This window comes from Oryctolagus cuniculus, chromosome 9, assembly GCF_051225735.1.
Source record: "Oryctolagus cuniculus isolate XC-2025 breed Fujian yellow rabbit chromosome 9, ASM5122573v1, whole genome shotgun sequence".
Classification (NCBI taxonomy): Eukaryota; Metazoa; Chordata; class Mammalia; order Lagomorpha; family Leporidae; genus Oryctolagus; species Oryctolagus cuniculus.
In genome coordinates, this window is record NC_142875.1 from 137915894 (window position 1) to 137936029 (window position 20136).

At 57.2% G+C, this 20136-nt stretch overlaps 1 protein-coding gene across 19 annotated transcripts in view; it reads left to right on the forward strand.

Annotated features, from left to right (window-relative positions):
* PFKM (phosphofructokinase, muscle) overlaps nt 1–18253 on the forward strand; it is a 33753-nt gene extending 15500 nt beyond the window's left edge. For 13 of the 19 annotated variants that reach the window (XM_051850440.3, XM_089304824.1, XM_089304828.1 and 10 more), the window contains 22 exons: nt 1399–1491; nt 6662–6735; nt 7303–7380; nt 9301–9490; nt 9699–9864; nt 10207–10251; nt 10617–10725; nt 10822–10917; nt 11109–11201; nt 11666–11791; nt 12725–12789; nt 13104–13167; nt 13605–13754; nt 14072–14142; nt 14354–14441; nt 14875–15027; nt 15365–15529; nt 16211–16272; nt 16444–16555; nt 17255–17354; nt 17433–17538; nt 17747–18253. In XM_051850440.3, coding sequence (XP_051706400.1) covers nt 1407–1491; nt 6662–6735; nt 7303–7380; nt 9301–9490; nt 9699–9864; nt 10207–10251; nt 10617–10725; nt 10822–10917; nt 11109–11201; nt 11666–11791; nt 12725–12789; nt 13104–13167; nt 13605–13754; nt 14072–14142; nt 14354–14441; nt 14875–15027; nt 15365–15529; nt 16211–16272; nt 16444–16555; nt 17255–17354; nt 17433–17538; nt 17747–17891 — 2343 coding nt within the window. In that variant the 5' untranslated portion in view covers nt 1399–1406 and the 3' untranslated portion in view covers nt 17892–18253. The other 6 variants (XM_089304826.1, XM_089304830.1, XM_070049751.2 and 3 more) reach the window with 6 other exon arrangements.
* Nucleotides 18254–20136: the final 1883 nt, after the last annotated feature.

The following is a 20136-nucleotide window of genomic DNA, read 5'->3' on the forward strand; positions in this document are numbered from 1 at the left end:
GTGTGTGGATTTGTGTGTCATGTGACCTGTATCTGAGCAGTGCCCTGATTGCCCTAGATGTGGGGTGGAAGCATGAACTTCCGTTCAGCTCCTGTTCATGTGAGGTGATGCTGTACATGGAAGCCTCCGGGGCCTGTATCCTTCCCAGGAGGGGCTGGCACTGTGGCGCAGTGGGTTAAGCTGCCATATCCAGGAAACTTGCATCCCATATCTGAGTGCCAGTTTGAGTTCTGGCTGCTCTGCTTGCAGTCCACTTTCCTGCTAGTGCTCCTAGGAAGGCAGCAGAAGATGGCCCACGTGCTTGGGCCCCTACTGTGCGTGTGGTAGACCTGACGCAATTCCTGGCTTTGGCTGTTGTGGACATCTGGGGAGAGTGAACCAGTGGATGGATGACCTCTCTGTTTCTCTGCTTCTCTCATTCCCCCGCCAAAGTCGCTCAAATAAATAAGTGTTTTTTAAAAAGAGAAAGACAGGAGCCCAGCAGGGGAGACCAGCTGTTACAGGGAGCAGGTCAGGAAGACAGGCGGTGGGGGGGAGAAGGGAGTTGGGGAGGACGGCACTGCAGGGGGCGGTGGGGTTGGTGGCAGTTTTGGTTCTGAGAGAAAGGGCGGAGACAAGTGAAAAACAGCAGGTGTTTGCCTGGATGCCCGGAGAGTGATGACCCCACCAGCGTTTTGAGGGCACAGAAGTCTCCTGTGCTCCTTTGGGAGACAGCAGCAGGAGTCCCTGTGTCACGTGTGTGCGTGTGTGCATCTGTGGCAGCCACCTGTTGCTTTTCACATTTAGTTGTGTGCAGTGTGAGAGGCAGGGGCAGGAGGGTTCTGGGCCCTGGAGCCTGGGAGGTACAGGGAGGCTGAGGAATGGCCCAGGGCTTCCTGAGCCTTTGAAGAGTCTTGGCAGTGGTGCCTTCATAACCCCAAACTCCAGCTTGAATCCCAGCTCTCCCGATGCTGCTAACTGTAACGCAGCTTGTCCTTGTTTTTCTGCTTTGTTGGTGCTTTCGGGGTCCAGACCTCTGACTGCCACCCTGTCACCGCCCTTCGCTGAGAAGGAGGAATCTTCGAGGCTCCCTTGCTGTTTGCTTTCTGTTCAGTCATCTGCCCTTCTCCCTGACCTTAGCTTATCCTGCAGATGGGTTCCTCTCGGGGAGGGAGGGATCAGGGAGGGATTAGCCAGGACTTTTGAGTCTTGGGCTTGATTACTGTGGCATTTCAGCTTGTCATTCCACAGGGTGTGGCTCTCCCTGGAAGAAGTCCAGAGTTCCCAGGCTGCAAAGCTGAGGTGGTGGAGTGGGAGAGCCTGCCTGAGGTGGCTCTTGCCAGTCTGACGAAGCTGTCGCTTGAGCTAGCAGCACCTTGACCCAGCTGTGTCCTAACTGACCATCGTCTTGCCTTCTAGAGTGGATCATGACCCATGAAGAGCACCATGCAGCCAGAACCCTGGGGGTCGGCAAGGCCATCGCGGTGCTCACCTCCGGCGGAGATGCCCAAGGTAAGGAGGAGAGAACAGGAGCCATGGCTGGTGGCCCTGGCTTGCTGGGTCCCTTTGCCTGCACACTGGAGCTCCCCATCTGTAGCTTCACACTGGATTCCTCGGCTTCCCTAGAAAACTCTCCTTGTCCGAGTCCCCACGTTCATTTGTTTTTTTTTTTTTTTAATCCTTTTTTTTTTTTTTTTTTTTAAGATTTATTTCTTTATTTGAAAGAGTTACACAGAGAGAGAGAAGGAGAGGCAGAGAGGGAGAGAAAGGTCTTCCATCTGCTGGTTCACTCCCAGTTGGCCGCAGTGACCAGAGCCATGACGATCCAAAGCCAGGAGCCAGGGGCCAGGAACTTCCTCTGGGTCTCCCACATGGGTGCAGGGGCCCAAGGACTTGGGCCATCTTCTGCTGCTTTCCCAGGCCATAGTAGAGAGCTGGATCATAAGAGGAACAGCTGGGACTCAGAGCGGCACCCATACGGGGACCACAGCACCAGCCCCTCTTTTAGGTTTTATTTGCTCTACTTTTACTTCGGCAAAACTTCCTTCCAGGTTTCTCCGACAGCTTGGGGCCGTTTTGGTCCTTTAGTACCTAACAAAGTAGAGTTTTCTGATGCAGTGTGGGAAAAGAAATGGAGGTCAAGTTGCTGAGGGGGCTTTAGGCAGGTTCTCGTCAGGCACTTTGGGAATGGTGGGGCGGGGGGAAAGAGGGGAACAGTCATTGCAAATGCCTGTTGGTCTCATGTCTGGGGGTTTTCAAGCCTCTATGATAACTCTCTGGGTTGCTGTTCGAGGGTCTGTAATTTTCAGTCCCATTCACGTTAGAAAGCACAGTATACATTTAACAAATGTTTATTGTTCCTAATTGTTTCTTATTTAGAGTTAAGGTAGAAACTTTATAGCATCAGCTCTCAGAAAGCCATGACCAAGTCGTGATGAGTTTTTTCTGTCCCCCCTCACAGGGACCATCCCCCATGGCTGTTCTCCCCAGAGCCTATTCCCAGCAGGCTGTAACTGGAAACCAAACTCCGTGCTTGCGATGTTCTCCACAGCGTCTCCTGGACGCTGCCTGCAATCTTATCCTTCATTTTGCTTCTAACGAGTCAGGCAGCTGCTCATGGAGGGCTATTCAGGGCAACATGGGACAGCCAGGGAGACTGGCCAGGACTGGCTCAGCGCACAGCAGCGAATGAGCTGGGGTAGTCTGAAGAACGACTGGGACTCATAGGACAAAGTGTCTCCACGCCCTGGCCTGGGAATTTTAGACCCAGGTGTAGGGAAGGGGTCCTCGGCTCTGATTTCCAGGAAAGCACTGAGACACTCACCCTCAAGGCAGGAGGGTGGCCTCAGGCCTCAGGGGTGAAGTGAAAAGAAGGCAGAGGGAGGTGAGCAGAGACAGGTCCCTGCTGTGGGATTGTTCTGCCCGCCCTCCCTGTTCATTCACCTGGAGACTGTTTAAGTCGTGGTTTCCTTTAAATCATTGACACAGGTTGGGAGGAGGAAACAGTGCTCCAACTTAGGTGTTTCAGAAGAGAGTGTTTTCCTCGTTTCTAAGGTGACAGGCAGACTCCAGAGCTGCAGGTGTCTGTAGAGAACCCTGCAGGCCTGGTGACTGCTGTTCTGATCTTGCTGAGCTGACGGCAGCGTGGATGGCTCTGGGTGACTCTGAGCTTGTTCCTGTCTCACACAGGCTGTTCCTGGAGCTTCTGAGAAGCCTCCCTTTGCAGACCCCTGGTTTTGAACCCTTACACGTCAGTTGGTGAACTTAGACTCGATGGGATGCCTTCGCGGGGTGGCAAGCCCAGCCTTCCAGGCATTGACCTTCTCTATGGTGCTTTGGGCACAGTTCCCGCCTCTTCATAGTGTCCACTTTTGGTTTCCAAGACATTGCTCAGCTCTGCTTTCCCCTAATCTCTCTCGGTGCTCCTTGCTGGTCTCCCTCCTGGAACCCTGTGGTCGGTGTTCCTGGCCCCAGTCTCAGTGACGTGTGCCTCACGCCCACCCCAGGGCACAGACCAAAGCCTGCCTCTGCTCGATCCACCCTGTGCTGTGCCCCGTCAGTCACAGGCTCTCCCTTTCTCTCCAGAACCTCAACATCAGATCACAGGCTGCATTAGGGTGAGGCCCTTCTGCTCCTGTCCCTAGAGGTTTCCCAGCCAGGATCTGTTTTGTCCCAAAGGCCACTTCCAGTCCAGGCCTCCTCATTCCTTGTCTGGAATGCCAGGGAGCCTCCTGGGCCTGTTCCTTGGCGTCTGCACTGTCTCCCAGCGGCTGCTGAGCGTCGTTGGGACACATGGGGCTCATTGTATCCTGCTGCTCACACAGTTCTTCAGGAATTCTTCGTTGTGTACACCTTCTCTGTGTGTGTGGTGGTGGTGGTGGTGGCCCTTTAAGAATCAAGGGTGGCTGGCGCCGCGGCTCACTAGGCTAATCCTCCGCCTTGCGGCGCCAGCACACCGGGTTCTAGTCCCGGTCAGGGCGCCGGATTCTGTCCCGGTTGCCCCTCTTCCAGGCCAGCTCTCTGCTGTGGCCAGGGAGTGCAGTGGAGGATGGCCCAAGTGCTTGGGACCTGCACCCGCATGGGAGACCAGGAGAAGCACCTGGCTCCTGGCTTCGGATCAGTGCGGTGCGCGGCGGCCATTGGACCATTGGAGGGTGAACCAACGGTAAAGGAAGACCTTTCTCTCTGTCTCTCTCTCTCACTGTCTTAACTCTGCCTGTCAAAAAAAAAAAAAAAAAAAAAAAAAAAAAAAATCAAGGGTAAACTGTGAAGCTTCTCCCAGAAGAAGTGTCTGTGGTCCCAGCACTTCTCAGAGTTCCACAGGGATCACGGATTCCCTGTTAAGCCCTGGCCTCCTCAGTGAAAGCCACACTTTCCCCGTGGCCCGTGGTGCCTGTACACCTGTGTAGCTTCATTTCCCACCAGCCCCTACCTCACAATTTAGTCTTTATAGCACTGAATTACCTAAAGTCATTTCTTGACTCTCCCTTTGTTTGTCTAGCCCTCCCTGCCTAGAACACTCCCCCAAATTGTCCACCGGACAGATTTAAAGGGAGTGGTTCCAAGGTCTCAGACAGATGCCATCTTTGCTATCCACCCTTCTCTGACTTCCTGTGGCAAGCACAGGGTTTCTGTGGCGTCCCCACCAAGTGCTGTGCCTGTTTCTGCTCTAACGTTTGTGCACCCTGTGGTGATTCCTCAATGTCTTGAGCCCCACCACCAAGTCCTCTCTGTGTTCCCAGACTCGGCGCTGCCCACAGACGTGGCTCCCGTGCCTGGCGTGGTGCTGCTGTGGCAGTCCTTACCCAAGGAAGGGTGCCCTCACTTTGCATTGCAGCCAGTACCAGTCTTTTCGTCTGCCACAGAAGAGACATTCTGATATATATTTTAACTCCATTCTGCTGTATTCCAGACAGCTTTGGATTACTCAGTGGTCTGTGGTAGCTGTAGTCTGTGCTGCGCAGTCCCCATGACTGGCTTCCCTGGTGCTTGCTGGTCTGGCTGGTATCCAGGCAGGCTGAAGACCATGTGTCTGCAGTGGGATGTCTGTGAGGTGGTGGCTGCTCTGAGCGTGCAAGGCGGGACGGGCCGCCTCCCAGCTCTCCAGTGAAGTGGTGCTCGGTGCGTGTAGGTCGCATGGTTCCCTGGGGAGGAAGTGCGTGTGGAGCCCCACTGTGTGCGGTGCTCTCTGACTGTGCCTTAAAGGGCGTCTTGGCCACCGAACAGCTACTAGGAAAGGACAGAACCCATGTGAACGAGGGACAAGGCCCCCTTCTGTGAGTCCTCCTTTCTTCTCTGAGTGGAAGCGAGAGGATAACTTGCACTGTAATTCCTAAGTTCCCCGCACCCCTCGGCTGCAGGGCCTTCGGGGGAGGCAGGTAGTGTGTGTTGTCTCACTGAGCGAATGCTGGGAGAAGGCGGGGGAGAATGCAGTCCCCACTGATTCTTCCCACAGGCTTAGTCCCAGTCTCTGTCCACGTGGGAGCAGGGGATCACAGCGGCGAGACACCCAATAGCTGTGTGTGTGGACTGGGAGGATCTACTGCCCAGGAAAGACTGCAGCTCACTGCACCACGCAAAATCAGGCCTGGGGCTGGTGCTGTGGCGTAGTGGACTCCCAGCTGCTACGCTTCTGATCAGCTCCCTGCTGATGGCCTGGGGAAGCAGCGGAAGATGGCCCAGGTGCTTGGGCCCTGCACCCACATGGGAGACCTGGATGAAGCTCCTGGCTTCAGCCTGGTCCAGCCCTGGCCATTGTGACCATTTGGGGAGTGAACCAGCAGATGAAAGATCTCTCTCTCTCTCTCTCTGCCTCTGCTTTTCCCTCTCTGAAACTCTGACTTTAAAATAAATAAACCTTTAAAAAAAGAAAAAATCAGGCCTTTGTCCCAAAAAGCCTGGCAAATCTGGGTGTCTGGATTCTGTGCAGAGTAGAAGAGAAACCTAGCAGGCCGGCGCCACAGCTCGCTAGGCTAATCCTCCACCTGTGGCGCCGGCACACTGGGTTCTAGTCCCGGTTGCTCCTCTTCCAGGCCAGCTCTCTGCTGTGGCCCGGGAGGGCAGTGGAGGATGGTCCAGGTCCTTGGGCCCTGCACCTGCATGGGAGACCAGGAGGAAGTGCCTGGCTCCTGGCTTCGGATCGGCGCAGTGTGCTGGCCACAACACACTGGCTGTAGCGGCCACTTGGGGGAGTGAACCAATGGAAAAAGGAAGACCTTTCTTTCTGTCTCTCTCTCTCTTGCTGTCTAACTCTGCCTGTCAAAAAGAGAAAGAGAGAGAGAGAGAGAGAGAGAGAGAGAGAGAGAGAGAGAGAAACCTAGCATGCCCCTGGAGGCTGGTAGGGCATAGCACAGAGGCCCGGTGGTGTGACTTGGACTCGACCAGGAGCTTCCTGAGAGCAGCTCCAAGGCCTGGCCCGGAGCATCAGTGCTGGGTGGAGTGAGATGGTGCCTGACAAGCTGCTCTCAGTGTCTCCCACAGTTCACCCTCGGGAGGTGCCTCCTGCTGGCCTGTCCTGGCAGAAAGGCTGGTGGGGGCACTAGGTGTGGGAACTGGGGCCCCCTATGTGAGCGCACTGATTGGGAGTGGGGAAGCCGTGCGAGGAACTCTGTGGACCCACAGCCGTGACTGTGTGAGTCCTGTGCGGCTTCCCTTAGGAAACCTCTCCTGACTGTCCCCGCAGGTATGAATGCTGCCGTCCGGGCTGTGGTTCGAGTTGGCATCTTCACTGGTGCCCGGGTCTTCTTCGTCCATGAGGTCAGTTCCCTCCCTCACTGTGTGTCACTTCTCTGACCTCTGCCCCCACCCCCTCCTGGCTGCGCTGCTTGCTCTGTCTTGGCCCCCAGTCCCCAGGGTCGCTCGTCCCACTGTTTGCCCAGTGATGACGTGGGGACCCAGGACCTGCACACTGCTGCTCCCTCTACCTCTCCCACAAAAGGAGCAGCCGGCATGGGTGATGTGGGCATGGCTGGGGTCGCCCTGTGACAGGGGCTGCCTGCCTCTCTGAGGCCCTCCTGGGCTGCCCTGCTCCTCGCCTCTGCGTTTCTTCCCCTGCCAAGTCTCATTTCTCTTCTTCCCTCCCTTTGGGGAATGAGATGCGCCCAACGTGAGAGGAATTGGAAGTAATGAAGTTGGAGAAACTGGAGCAGGATGTTGGAAGGCTGCCTTCTCCTTCCCTGGACCGTGTGAATGGGAAGCCGTGAACACTTGGGGCACTGGGGGGAGGGGTGCCTTTCTCTCACAGGGCCTCTTCCCAGGGATCCCGTCTCGGTCCTGAGGACTCAGGGCCAGTGCAGCGAGGCTGACGGGTGCTGTGTCCCACAGGGCTACCAGGGCCTGGTGGATGGCGGGGACCACATCCGGGAGGCCACGTGGGAGAGCGTCTCCATGATGCTGCAGCTGGTAGGTTCTGGCAGCACCCGTCCTGCTCTGCCCGCTCCAGTTCCTGCCATGTGGCTTGAGGGACAGGAGAGGAGCTTGTGTTTGCCCTTTAGTCTGCGTTTAAAAACAGCACCCTGGTTTCCCGGAGGAGGGAGTGATCACAGGATTCTGTGCTCCTCACGGAAAGGTCACAGGCGAGACAGAACTGCACGTCAGCAGGCCCCACGCGGGGTCACGGGGAAGGTCTGGCCCTGAAAATAACCTGCCGGGGCTGGAGCCAGAGCACAGCTGAGCAGGCCAGCCCCATGGGAAGTCCTAGGACTGTCCTGGGCATGTCCAGCGCTAGCTCCATCTGCTGTGGAGCACCGCGGCCAGCCCAGCAGAAACGCAGCTGTGAGCTGATTGACTTAACGTCGACCGCTCTGCTCAGCCCCCAGGTGTCTGTGGGAGAACGGAACTCAGTGGCCGTGAAGGCTCTGTGTGGTCTGGGTTTGTGGGGAGCCTGTGTGTACTCACCCTCTGGCCTGCAGGGCCCTGCACACCTAAGGCTTCCCATACCCAGAGCTGTTTCTCCTCTGAACGCCTGGGTGCTGTGGCTCCTGCCCCTGGTGCCACAGGTCCCAAGGGGCTCAGAGAAAAGGAGCAGGCGCCCTACCCATTTCTTACCTGGATTGGTTGTGTTCTTGTTGTTGAGTCGTCTCATTCCTTCTATATTCATTTCTCAAAAAAAGAAATGCAGGTGGGCAACAAATATACAAAAACATGCTCGGTACCACCAGCCACTGGGGAAATGCACACCGGGATCACAGTGCGATATCCTGATGCCCATTTTCAATAAAGCAGAAGGATACAAGTGCTGCTGAAGAGACCTCTGTACACCTTGGGTAGGAATGTAAACAGTACACCCGGTACAGAAAACAGTATGGAAGTTTCTTAAATAACTACAAGTGGAGCTGTCACGTGACCCAGCCATCTCATTAGTGGATATAGATCCAAAAGACACAAAATCAGAGATACCTGCTCCACCATGCTTATCGCAGCACTGTTCACAATAGCCAAGATGTAGAGCCAACCAGAGTGTCCATTATCAGCTGAATAGATAAAAATGCAGTCAGGATACACACTGGAACACTGTTCAGTCATGAAAAAATGAAATGTTGTCATTGGCAGCCCAACGAATGTTAAGTAGAATAAGTCAGACACACAAGGACGCGTGCTGCATGTTCTTCATCCTGTGTGGGGGCTGAACACAGAGTGGTAGCTCCTGGAGGTGGGGAGTGCGGGGGGACACAGGGTCCCTAGTCAGAGCTGGGTGGAAGGAAAACACTCTGGGCCATGCTTCCCGAGCAGGTAGGAGAGAGGAACTCCAGGTCCACAGTCCCACAATGATGGCACAGTGGGGACTGGCAGTCGCTCCAATTAGATCTGAGATGTCACTGTTGCCCATGAATGTGTACAAAGACTGTCAGTTAAACTTTTTTGATGTTATTTTTTAAAAGTAAATTTTTAAAGAGAAACTGTAGGCACAGCTGGGAATTTCGGTGCTGAAGAGGGAAGCCCCACTGGGCACATGGCATGGGCCATCAAAGGCTGAGGTCACTGCTGCTTTTCAGGACGTCTGAGATGTGAGCAGTTGAGATTATTCCAGAAGCCCTGACCACGTGCATTTGTCTCGTTCTGTTTGAGGATGATCCCTTTGCTGAGGCTTTCAGTGCAATGGTCGGTGTCAGTTGTCGTCTGAGATGGGCAGGGGGAGAATGGGACACGGGAGGTCTCAGCCCTCTGCTGACACCGAATGCACTGATTAGGAGTGCCTGATGCCTCTGGAGCCTTGCCGGGGCAGCTGACTCAGGGTCAGGGAGCTTCCCCAGGTGTCACTGTGCTGGGAGAAGGGATTTGGCCATGTCAGCAGAGGGGCCGACTTCTGCCTCTTTCTCAAAGGGAGGCACCGTGATTGGAAGTGCTCGGTGCAAGGACTTCCGGGAGCGAGAGGGACGTCTCCGAGCCGCCCACAACCTGGTGAAGCGTGGGATCACCAATCTGTGTGTGATAGGCGGTGATGGCAGCCTCACTGGGGCTGATACCTTCCGTTCTGAGTGGAGCGACCTGTTGAGTGACCTCCAGAAAGCGGGTGAGACATGGTTTGGAACAGGATTATGCGTGTGCGTGTGCACACAGGCACCCTTGTGCCGCACATTCGCACATGCCCACACCCTTCCTCCTGCTGGAGATGAGCAGGCAGCCTGTGCCCTCCTCCTCTCTGTGTCATTGCCTGCGACGTCCTTGGCCTTGGCTCCCTCCCTCCTGGAATCGGCTCCAGGTTTGCTTCTTCTTGTCAGGTAAGATCACAGCCGAGGAGGCCACGAGGTCCAGCTACCTGAACATCGTGGGCCTGGTCGGCTCCATTGACAATGACTTCTGCGGTACGGATATGACCATCGGCACCGACTCTGCCCTGCACCGGATCACAGAGATTGTGGATGCCATCACCACCACTGCCCAGAGGTACACACTATGACGGGCAGAAGAGCTGGGGCCTCGTGGGTGAAGTGAAGTCTTTGAGCTGTGGTGACTGATGGCCAGTTTCCTGGGGCTGGTATGCTATTTTTAGCTGCAAGTGATTCCTAGAGCGTAGGAATGGCACTGGTCCCTAAGCACTGTGAGATTTGCCTTTTGCCACCTACCAGCCTCCTGTGCTGCATGTGGCTCCTGGGTCTCCTGAGTGGCCAGCTGAATAGCCAGTGTCTAGACTAAGACAACTTAAGGAGCTGAAGACCTGAGCCCGCCTTTGCAGCCATCTGGTGGGGTGGCCTGTGTGCGGGTGTAAGTGCTGTCTCTCTCTTGCAGCCACCAGAGGACATTTGTGTTAGAAGTGATGGGCCGCCACTGTGGGTAAGGTCCCCGTCCTGGTCCCAGCAGTAACTCCTCCCTCCCATGGGTGTCCAGTGAGGTCCCAGTGGCAGCAGGTGCGGGGGCAGGTGTGGCCTCGCCCCTGCCTCCACCCCACCTTCCCTCTGTTCCCACCTGGGCTCAGGCACATGCCAGTCACAGCATGGACAGTGCTCTGGGAGGGGCCACGCTATGGCAAGTGGGTGTGAGTGGAAGGTCTCCTCAGGAGACCCAGCGATCTGACCTCACCCTGAGGTGACACACAGGATCAGCAGACCTTCCCAGCTGTGGCACCCGGAGAGTTTGCTGCGTCTGGGGAGCCTGTTGAGGGGTGCAGCTCTGAGTGGGGTGCCCTGGCTCTCTCTCAGATACCTGGCCCTGGTCACCTCTCTGTCCTGCGGTGCTGACTGGGTCTTCATTCCTGAGTGTCCTCCGGATGACAACTGGGAGGATCACCTGTGTCGCCGGCTCAGTGAGGTGCTGCCACTGCTTGTCCTTGCACGGACACCATGCCCTGTCCCACTGGGGCCCGCCAGGTTCCCTCATTCTTGCTTTTCCTCTGTCCTTGACCAGACACGGACCCGTGGCTCTCGCCTCAACATCATCATTGTGGCCGAGGGTGCAATCGACAGGAACGGGAAACCGATCACCTCAGAAGGCGTCAAGGATGTTAGTGTGCAGGAAGCTGAGGGGCCCTAGCATGGAGGCCCCAGAATATTCCCTAGTGGTTCTGTGTCTCCCCAAGTCCCTGCCTGTCATTCCCTCTGCACCACGAACCACTATGGACAAGGGGCCCAGCGTTCCTGGTCAGCCCAGTCCCCTTGACTCAGCAGACCCCTCTGTGTGCTTGGTCCCCTCAGCTGGTGGTGAAGCGTCTGGGCTATGACACGCGGGTCACCGTCCTGGGGCATGTGCAGCGAGGTGGAACCCCCTCAGCCTTCGACAGGATCCTGGTGAGTCACAGGCTCTGTGGCCCCTGGATCCCCACCAGACAACGCTCCTGCCACCCTCTGGCCCATGAACTGCAGTGCCCCTTGCACTTCCTCCCCACATGTGATGGCAGGTGCCCCCCAGAGAGCGAGGTCCAGGATCTTCGAGCTCTCAGCAGCAGTGATGTTGTATGAGTAGGTGTTCCGTCTCAGCCCTTCCCACTTGCACTGGAGGGGAGAGGCGAGTCAGATGGGGAATCTTGTTTCTCCGGAACCGAGGAGAACCCTTGGGGTTCTGATAGGGAGCGGACACAGTGACCTCCAGCTTGAGGTGTGACCTGGGTAGGGAGGGACAGCCCACACTGCCTGGCTGCAGCCCTTCCAATGTGGACTCAGCCCAGGGACTCAGAAGGGCCCAGCGTGGCCAGCTCTCCAGGTTGAGCTAAGATGGCAGGCCTGGCCAGACTCTGTCCCCTGGGCCTCTGCAGGGCAGCAGGATGGGCGTGGAAGCAGTGATGGCGCTGTTGGAGGGGACCCCGGACACCCCGGCCTGTGTGGTGAGCCTGTCTGGTAACCAGGCCGTGCGCCTGCCGCTCATGGAATGTGTCCAGGTGGTAAGTCCCAGCCCCAGCCCCTTCCCAAAGGCCCAAGCCCCCGTCTCAGAGCCATGGGGGAGGAGGCTGCCCTCTGCGGCCGCTGGTCCAGGAGCAGGAGGGAAGGAGGGCAGTGGGAAGGACACGTGGCCTTTGCCTGGGAGCTGCAGCATCTCTGAGTCGGTTTCCTCATCTGTAAAATGTTCCTGAGGAGGACAGAGGTCCTGCAGCCTCCCACTGAGGACACTCAGCACCGTGGAACCCCAGTCCCAAACCTCCATGCCCTTTGTGCGGGAGAAGCTCAACCCCTCCTCATGCCACTCCCAGCAAGAGCATGGCTGGGGGGCTTTGTCTCCGTGACCTGCACCTGGAACGTGTTTGTCTGAAACACCGAGGGTTAGATTCTCACCCTGGGTTGTAGAGACGCGTCCGAGGACCAAGGCAGTTTCTGGGAAACGCTGAGTGCTTGGAGCACGGCGGCCGTGGCCCCCAGAGCACAGAGCACGTGCGCAGGGGCTGCTGGAAATGCCCCCCACCCCTGGCTGCTTCCCTCCGAGACTCGGGGGTCTTGCTCGAGACTGTTTCTCTAGTGCCAGCCAGAGAGCAGAATTCGGGTGGAGCCCAGAGCTGGGCCAGCTGCTTCCCCTGGGCTGTCTGTGGGGTCTTCCTCATTCGCTCCCCCTTCTTCATTCGAGGCCACGTGAAGCTGGGATTGGGTGTGGAGCCAGGGAGATGCGGGCACGGCCCCCTCCCCGTGGTTCTGAATAGAGCATCAGGTTGCCCTTTTCTGTTGCTACTCATTACTCAGAAAGTTAGGGAGAATAAAGGTAACTTCTCTGAAAGTTTTGGAGACATCAGAAAGGTGGAGTGCACCTTTCTCGAGCAGGGACGGACAGGCTGGTGGGTGGAAGGCAGCCCTGCCCTGAGCCTTGCCCTACTCTGCTCCTCCCTCAGACCAAAGACGTGACCAAGGCCATGGACGAGAAGAGATTTGATGAAGCCATGAAGCTGAGAGGCCGGTGAGGAAATGACCAGACCAGCTACAGAAATGAGATACCAGGATGGAGCCCAAAGTCTGCCTGGCTCCAGACCCAAAGCAGGAGCTTCTGCCCCCTCCCCTTCCTCCCTGCCACAGCTTCTGCCCAGCACAGATGGCTCAGTCCTCTCCTGGCCATTCTTCTGGCTCTAGGCGAGGGGCCAGCTCTGTGCTGTGAGCACAGGGCCCGGGAGGAGAGTGCGCAGGGAGCATGTGAAGGACCAGGCCCCTCTGCAGCCCCGTCCTGCCTGCTGGCCACGGGGAATGGGCTGAAGACCACCTCTCCACTTTTCACAGGAGCTTCATGAACAACTGGGAGGTGTACAAGCTTCTGGCTCACATCAGACCCCCAGCCCCCAAGGTACGAACAACGTGGGCCCCTCACTCTTTCCCTCCCCACCCTCAGTCCCACCTAAGCCTTGCCAGCCTGTGCAACGCTGGATCTCAGTTCCACCGGGGCGGTTTTCTCTTGGCCACCCCAGATCCTGGCCCTGTGTTCTTAGTGTGTCCCGGATGTCTCTGACCCTTGCCCAGTCTGGAGCAGGCGGATGGCAGTGGACGGGCAAGAGGGTGTCTGTGCTTTACCCTCTGGCAACAATCACATGCGCCCCACCCCCGACAGGAGCAGAGGGTCTCGAGTTGGAGCCCCCGAACACACACGTGGAGCTGATGGGGTTGGTCTTGGGGCAGCGGGGCTCTGGAGGGGTTGCAGACAGACCCTCATCTGCCAGCTTCCGCAGAACGAGGGAGCAGTGGTGCTGGTCCCCTGGGGCCTCAGTCCTCCTCCCCGCTGTGTAGAGTGGCTCGTACACCGTGGCTGTGATGAACGTGGGTGCCCCGGCGGCAGGCATGAATGCAGCTGTTCGCTCCACTGTGAGGATTGGCCTGATCCAGGGCAACCGGGTGCTGGTGGTGCACGATGGCTTCGAGGGCCTGGCCAAGGGCCAGGTATGGAACTCCGAGAACAAGGCCACATCTGGGGCCCCGGGGCTGACGTGGGGAGACTGTCCCTCCCTGCTGATCTCAGGCAGAAGCAAATGCTTGATTTCCAGGCAGTAGGAAGAGGCAGGCGCCTCGGGAGTGAAGCTGTGCAGATAATTGTGTCCCACTGTGTGCACAGTGCCGGGCACCAACAGTTGCGTGGTTTTCCCGAGTGAGCAGCAAGGGCGCCTGGTGCTGCTCTCTGGGCCGGTAGCTCACAGGGCAGGTCCCACCCAGGCCCCTGGTGCTATGGGCACCATGCAGCGTGTGGCCTTTTCCTGCAGATTGAGGAAGCCGGCTGGAGCTACGTAGGGGGCTGGACCGGGCAAGGCGGCTCCAAACTGGGCACTAAAAGGTGAGCAGCCCTGCCCCCTTCAGGTGACTCGGTCTGGGCCCCCTGCAGACATCTGTAGATGGCTCCACAGGCTTGGCAGGATCGGGGTGGGTGTGGGGGAGAGGGTGGGGTGGGGCAGGAAAGGGGCACCAGTTGGTACTTGGAATGGTAGCCTTTCCCTTGATTTCCCCAAATCCCCATGCCGCTCCTCCTCCCTCTCCGGTCCAACTAGGACTCTACCCAAAAAGAGCTTCGAACAGATCAGTGCCAACATAACCAAGTTTAACATCCAGGGCCTGGTCATCATTGGGGGCTTTGAGGTGAGTGTCATCCCGCCCGCCGCTGTTGGGGGCTTTCGGGGTGAGTGTCCCCCTGTCACTGCTGGGGGCTTTGGGGTGAGTGCCCCTCCCTGTCACTGCTGGGGGCTTTGGGGTGAGTGCCCCCTCCCTGTCACTGCTGGGGGCTTTGGGGTGAGTGCCCCCTCCCTGTCACTGCTGGGGGCTTTGGGGTGAGTGCCCCCTCCCTGTCACTGCTGGGGGCTTTGGGGTGAGTGCCCCCTCCCTGTCACTGCTGGGGGCTTTGGGGTGAGTGCCCCCTCCCTGTCACTGCTGGGGGCTTTGGGGTGAGTGCCCCCTCCCTGTCACTGCTGGGGGTTTAGGCTGAGTGCCCCTCCCTGTCACTGCTGGGGCTTTGGGCTGAGTGCCCCCTCTCTGCCCTCCCCCGACCCCATGAGTCCTGCTGCTCTCCCGTCAGGCTTACACCGGGGGCCTGGAGCTGATGGAGGGCAGGAAGCAGTTTGACGAGCTCTGCATCCCTTTCGTGGTCATCCCTGCCACAGTCTCCAACAACGTTCCCGGCTCAGACTTCAGCGTCGGGGCGGACACGGCGCTCAACACCATCTGCACGGTGAGAGCCTGCCCCGCCCCGCCCCTTCCTGCGAGGCTGTGCGTGTGGACCAGGTGCGGTCCTGGGACCGAGCTCCAGGCATTTGAGCAGCGCCCTCCCCTCCATGAGAGAGGTGTCGGAGGGCCCGCGGCCTGTTCCCCGCCCTGAGCCAGAAAGGATGGGCGCAGCTTCCCTCCCAGCAGAGCAGTTCTGCGTGGGGCTGGCGAACACGCCTGTTGTCTAGTTGTGGGGAACACACGGGGCCTAGGGCGCTGCCGGCCCGAGGGGAGAACCCTGGGGCTCCAGGGTAGGCTCCAGCAAGGTCCAGAGAAGTGACTCTGCTTCCCCGTGCCTGCAGACGTGTGACCGTATCAAGCAGTCCGCAGCGGGCACCAAGCGCCGGGTGTTCATCATCGAGACCATGGGCGGCTACTGCGGCTACCTGGCCACCATGGCAGGACTGGCAGCCGGGGCCGATGCTGCCTACATTTTTGAGGAGCCCTTCACCATCCGAGACCTGCAGGTAGACAAAGACCTTGGCCCCTGCTACTTGCCCTGGTGACCTGTGTTGTGTTGCTCAGGGTGAGGGTCTGTCCTGGTAGGGCTGGAGGGAGCACTGTGCAGGCCACTTCGCAGTGTCTGCCGTAGCCAGACTCTGCTCTGCTGAGACGTGTTCTGAGCAGGCACGTCCTCTGTACTGTGGATGAGACAAGCTGAGAGAGGCCCTCATGGGTAGCTGGCCTCTGCAGCCAGCTCTGCACGGGCTTGCCGCTGTTTGGCTTTTCAGGGAGGTGTTCTCTCACCTCCTGGGCAGGGCCTGGACCCCTACTTCACAGAGCACCACAGGGTCCTTATTTTCCCAGATCCCAGTTCAAAGTGTAGTGCAGGAGCTGAGGGCTCTCCCAGTCCAAGAGCCTGGCCAGCCCTTCCCGGAGCAGGGGGCAGCATCTGCACCCTGCACATCCACCTTGGCACTCAGAGGACCTCGCTGCATCCAGGCGCCTGACTGCTTTGCATCGGCAGCACAGTGTGCCCCGGGATGAGGGAGGCTGGAGGTGGGGTGGGCGGCTGAACTGGGGTCCTGCTGCTGTTGCACGGAGCTTCTGGAAGGGGGCAGAGCCCAGGCCAGGGCTGTCAGTGTGCCCTGTGCACTCACCAGCTTTGCCCACTCCCAGCTAGGCCCAGGGTTAACTTTGGCTTTCAGGCGAATGTTGAACACCTGGTGCAAAAGATGAAGACGACTGTGAAGAGAGGCTTGGTGCTGAGGTACTGCACCTGCGGCTTGTTCCGGGGGAAGAAAGGGGAGGCAGGCTTTGGCCCTACCTGTGGAACGGGTCCATGGTTGGGGTGCCCTGAGGAATCCATTGTGCATGGGGCGGGGGGGGCAGGCACAGAGCCTTTGGTGGCAGGAAGTCAGGCCTGGCCCCTCCCTGGCAGGAACGAGAAGTGCAATGAGAATTACACCACGGACTTCATCTTCAACCTGTACTCTGAGGAGGGGAAGGGCATCTTCGACAGCAGGAAGAACGTGCTTGGCCACATGCAGCAGGTATGCGCTGCGCTCGATGGCCACGCCCAGCAGCCTGCAAGGCCGTCCCGGCTGCACCACTGGGCAGGGTGTCGTTGGGGTGACCTGGTGCTTCGTTACTTACCCCCGATGTCACAGAAGCACCTCTGGACATCAGGAGATCGTCTCAGATGAGGACGGGGGCTTTAGAGAGAAGTTAGTTTTCCAGGTGGTGCAGGGCCTTCTCCCCACCGTGCTCATCGGGCGGGGAGCCTGCTGGTCTTCCAGGGGAGGGAGTCCCCTGTCCAGGCAGGCCGTACTCACAGCTCCCCCCACAGCAGGTGTTCTCTTCCACAAGTGGACCCTGGTGTCTCAGCTGGAAGGGGTATTCTGGGGTCAGGTGCCACGACCTCTGAGTCCAGAGGCTTTCTTTGATGTTTTACCTCCTCCTGAGGGGCAGCCCTTGGCAGTCCCTTGTGGCCATAGGACTCCTCCCTGTCGTGGGTGATGGTGGCTGACCAGACAGCACAGCAGTGGCATGAGGGGCAGCTGTGGGACTGGCAGCCCCTTCCCTTCCTGGTTCTCTCCTGCCAGGGAGACGGCCAGCTCCCCTGGCTGCTGACACCATCCTAGGGCTCCCTTCACAGGCAGCATCTGGATTTCTGTGTCTGCCCACTGTTCCCTCTGCTTGTGTATCCATGAGTCTCTGCCATCCCTGCCACCTGTGTAATTCTTTTTCAGGGCGGGAGCCCCACTCCCTTTGACAGGAACTTTGCTACTAAGATGGGAGCCAAGGCCATGAACTGGATGGCTGGGAAGATCAAAGAGAGTTACCGCAACGGTAGGTAGGGTGGGAGTGCGTGCCCTGTGCAGAGGCTGGGTCCCCGGTGCGGCAGCTCATGGGTTGTTCTGATTGCAGGGCGGATCTTCGCCAACACCCCTGACTCCGGCTGTGTTCTGGGAATGCGTAAGAGGGCTCTGGTCTTCCAACCAGTGACTGAGCTGCAGAATCAGACGGACTTTGAGTGAGTGCACTGCTGTCTCCAGTGTCCACATCCTGTCAGACGGTGCTGTCCTCCACCTGGCCACTGTCTTCAGTGCCCTTTTTTAGAAGCAGTGCTGTCACCTTAGCCACTTTGGATGTGATGCCCAGGGCCCCCTGCCCAGCTTCTTCCCATAAGCTGCTGGTAGAAGCTGAGAAATTTTATCACCATCTCCCTCATTCTTCTGTAGGCACCGAATCCCCAAGGAACAGTGGTGGCTGAAGCTGCGGCCCATCCTCAAAATCCTAGCCAAGTACGAGATTGACTTGGACACCTCCGAGCACGCGCATCTGGAGCACATCTCCCGGAAGCGGTCTGGGGAAGCCACCGTCTAAGCCTCGGAGCGAGGGACAGGCTGTCTGATCACATCAAAGATGCACGCCGTGTCCATGTCGTAGCTCTTTAGTCATTAGGGTCCCTGTACTTGTGCACCCAAGGCCGTGACCAGCTCTGGCCGGGAACCGGGAGCAGCAGTAGGTGGAAGCTCCTGTAGTAGACTCGGTCATGACCCGCACCCCAGCCTGGTCTGTTACACAGGCAGGGTCCTGTAGTGCTCCTGCTGGACCACACAGGTAGAACTCCCCTTTACACGCGCTTTATTTATTTCTTTGTGTTAACAAAGAGTGTCGGCTCCTCCACCACTCCTGCTGCAGTGACGCACTCTGACTACACAAATAAACGCCACCTGGCCACTGCACTCCTGCTTCTGCTGTTTGCTCCTCCCTCGGCCCCTGCAGACTTCACGCAGCCAGCCTGTGGTCGTCCGCGTACTTCACTACCTCTGAGGCCCAGAGCTCTGCACACTGAGCCGCCTCCTCGTCCTGCTCACTGCAGCCCTGACCCTGTGCGCCCCTCCCAGCCCCGTGTGAGAAGGGGTGAAGGAGGGTTATCTCAAGTGCATCCCTTTTGCTGGCTGAGATGGTTCCTGCCATACCCTTAAAACAGCTCTGAACAGTGACTGAGGTGGTCTGGGTCAGAATCAGAAATTAAAGCAGCCAAACGCTCCTTGCTTGTTTCTTTAGAGAAATGAACAGCAAATAGGCCTTTACGTCATCACTGAATCCCACAAGTAGCTGTGAGAGGGGGCAGCTCCCCTTCAGAGGAGAGCCCCACCAGGAGGGCCTGCCAGGCACGAGGTCTTTCACAAACCTGGTCTCAGACGCAGTTCGTTTCAGACCTGCGCCAGTTCCCTCTTTTCCATTCCTTGTCTCCTCAAGTTCAAAACACCAGGCTGAGAAAACGAGTGAGAGAGCAGCTCAGGCACTCACTGCCGACATGTATAGCGCTAACTGCTGTGAATTTACAGGTTCTTTTTTCTATCTTTAATTCTAGAATCATTTCTTGAGAAAATGATGGCAAGGCAAGGGCCATCTGGGTGGAAAGCTAATCACAGAAGAGAAGTATCACTCTGGAGAGAAAAGCAAGCTCAGGATCGTAATATGGTCTGGGGGTGGAATATGTGGTGAAGACCTCTTAGAAATCTATGAAGCACATGCTGTTTCCCCCAGCTGCAGACAAAGTGGGACCCAGTGCTGTGGTGCAACAGGGGAAAGCTACCGCTTGCAACTCTGGCATCCCACTTTGGAGCTGGTTGTGGTCCCGGCTGCTCCACTTCCAATCCACGTTCCTGCTAATGCATCTGGGAAGGCAGCTAGGTACTTGGGCCGCTGCCACCCACCTGAGACCTGGATGGTGTTCTGGGCTCCTGGGTTTGGCCTGGCTCTGCCCTGGCTGTTGCAGGCATTTGAGGAATTAACCAGCAGATGGAAGATATGTGTCACTCTGCCCTTCAAGTAAATCATTAAAGATAAGTGAAACTAAGTAGAGGTAGACAATTAGCCACCAGCAACCCAAGTGATTATGAGTAACAGAAAACAGGTGACACCTTTCCCCACATGTACAAAATATTTTCCTCTTCCCAAATATTCAGTGGCTGTGATGAAAATCAAAATTACCTGAAGCAGTGTGAGCCAGCCTCAGGTTAAGAATCACCCAGTCTTGAAACATACTAGTGCCCATTAATCAGTCACACTAGTGCCCATTTGGGACCAATCAGTCTCAAACAGCCTGCTAAGACCCAGCTCCACTCCTAACTCTGGCTTCCTGCTAGTGTGCACATCAGGAGGCCATGTGATGGCTCAAGTACTTGGGTCCCTGCCACTTACGTGGGGAACCTGGATTGAGTTCTAGGCTCCTGGCTTCAGCCTGGCTTGACTCTGGCTATTAGGCACGTTTGTGGAGTTTGAACCAGTAAATGGAAGATCTCTCTCTGCCTTTCAAATAACATGAAAATAAATAAATAATAAATAAATATTTTTAAAAATAGCCTTTGCTGTGGAGCTTGGGTCTTAAGTATTTTAAGAACTTCCCTGAGTGGTTCCTGTCCATAGCCACCCACCAAAGCAGTAGATCTCACTCCTGGTACCACAGAAGCACTTGAAGAACCTCAACTGCCTGGCCACACGGCAGAGTTTCTAAGTGAGATCTTGGCATCCCTGTGTGTTAAAAGCTTCCTTCGTGGCTCAACATGAAGCCATTGTGGAAGACAAAAACAGTAATCTCAAATTTGGGGTGGGGAGG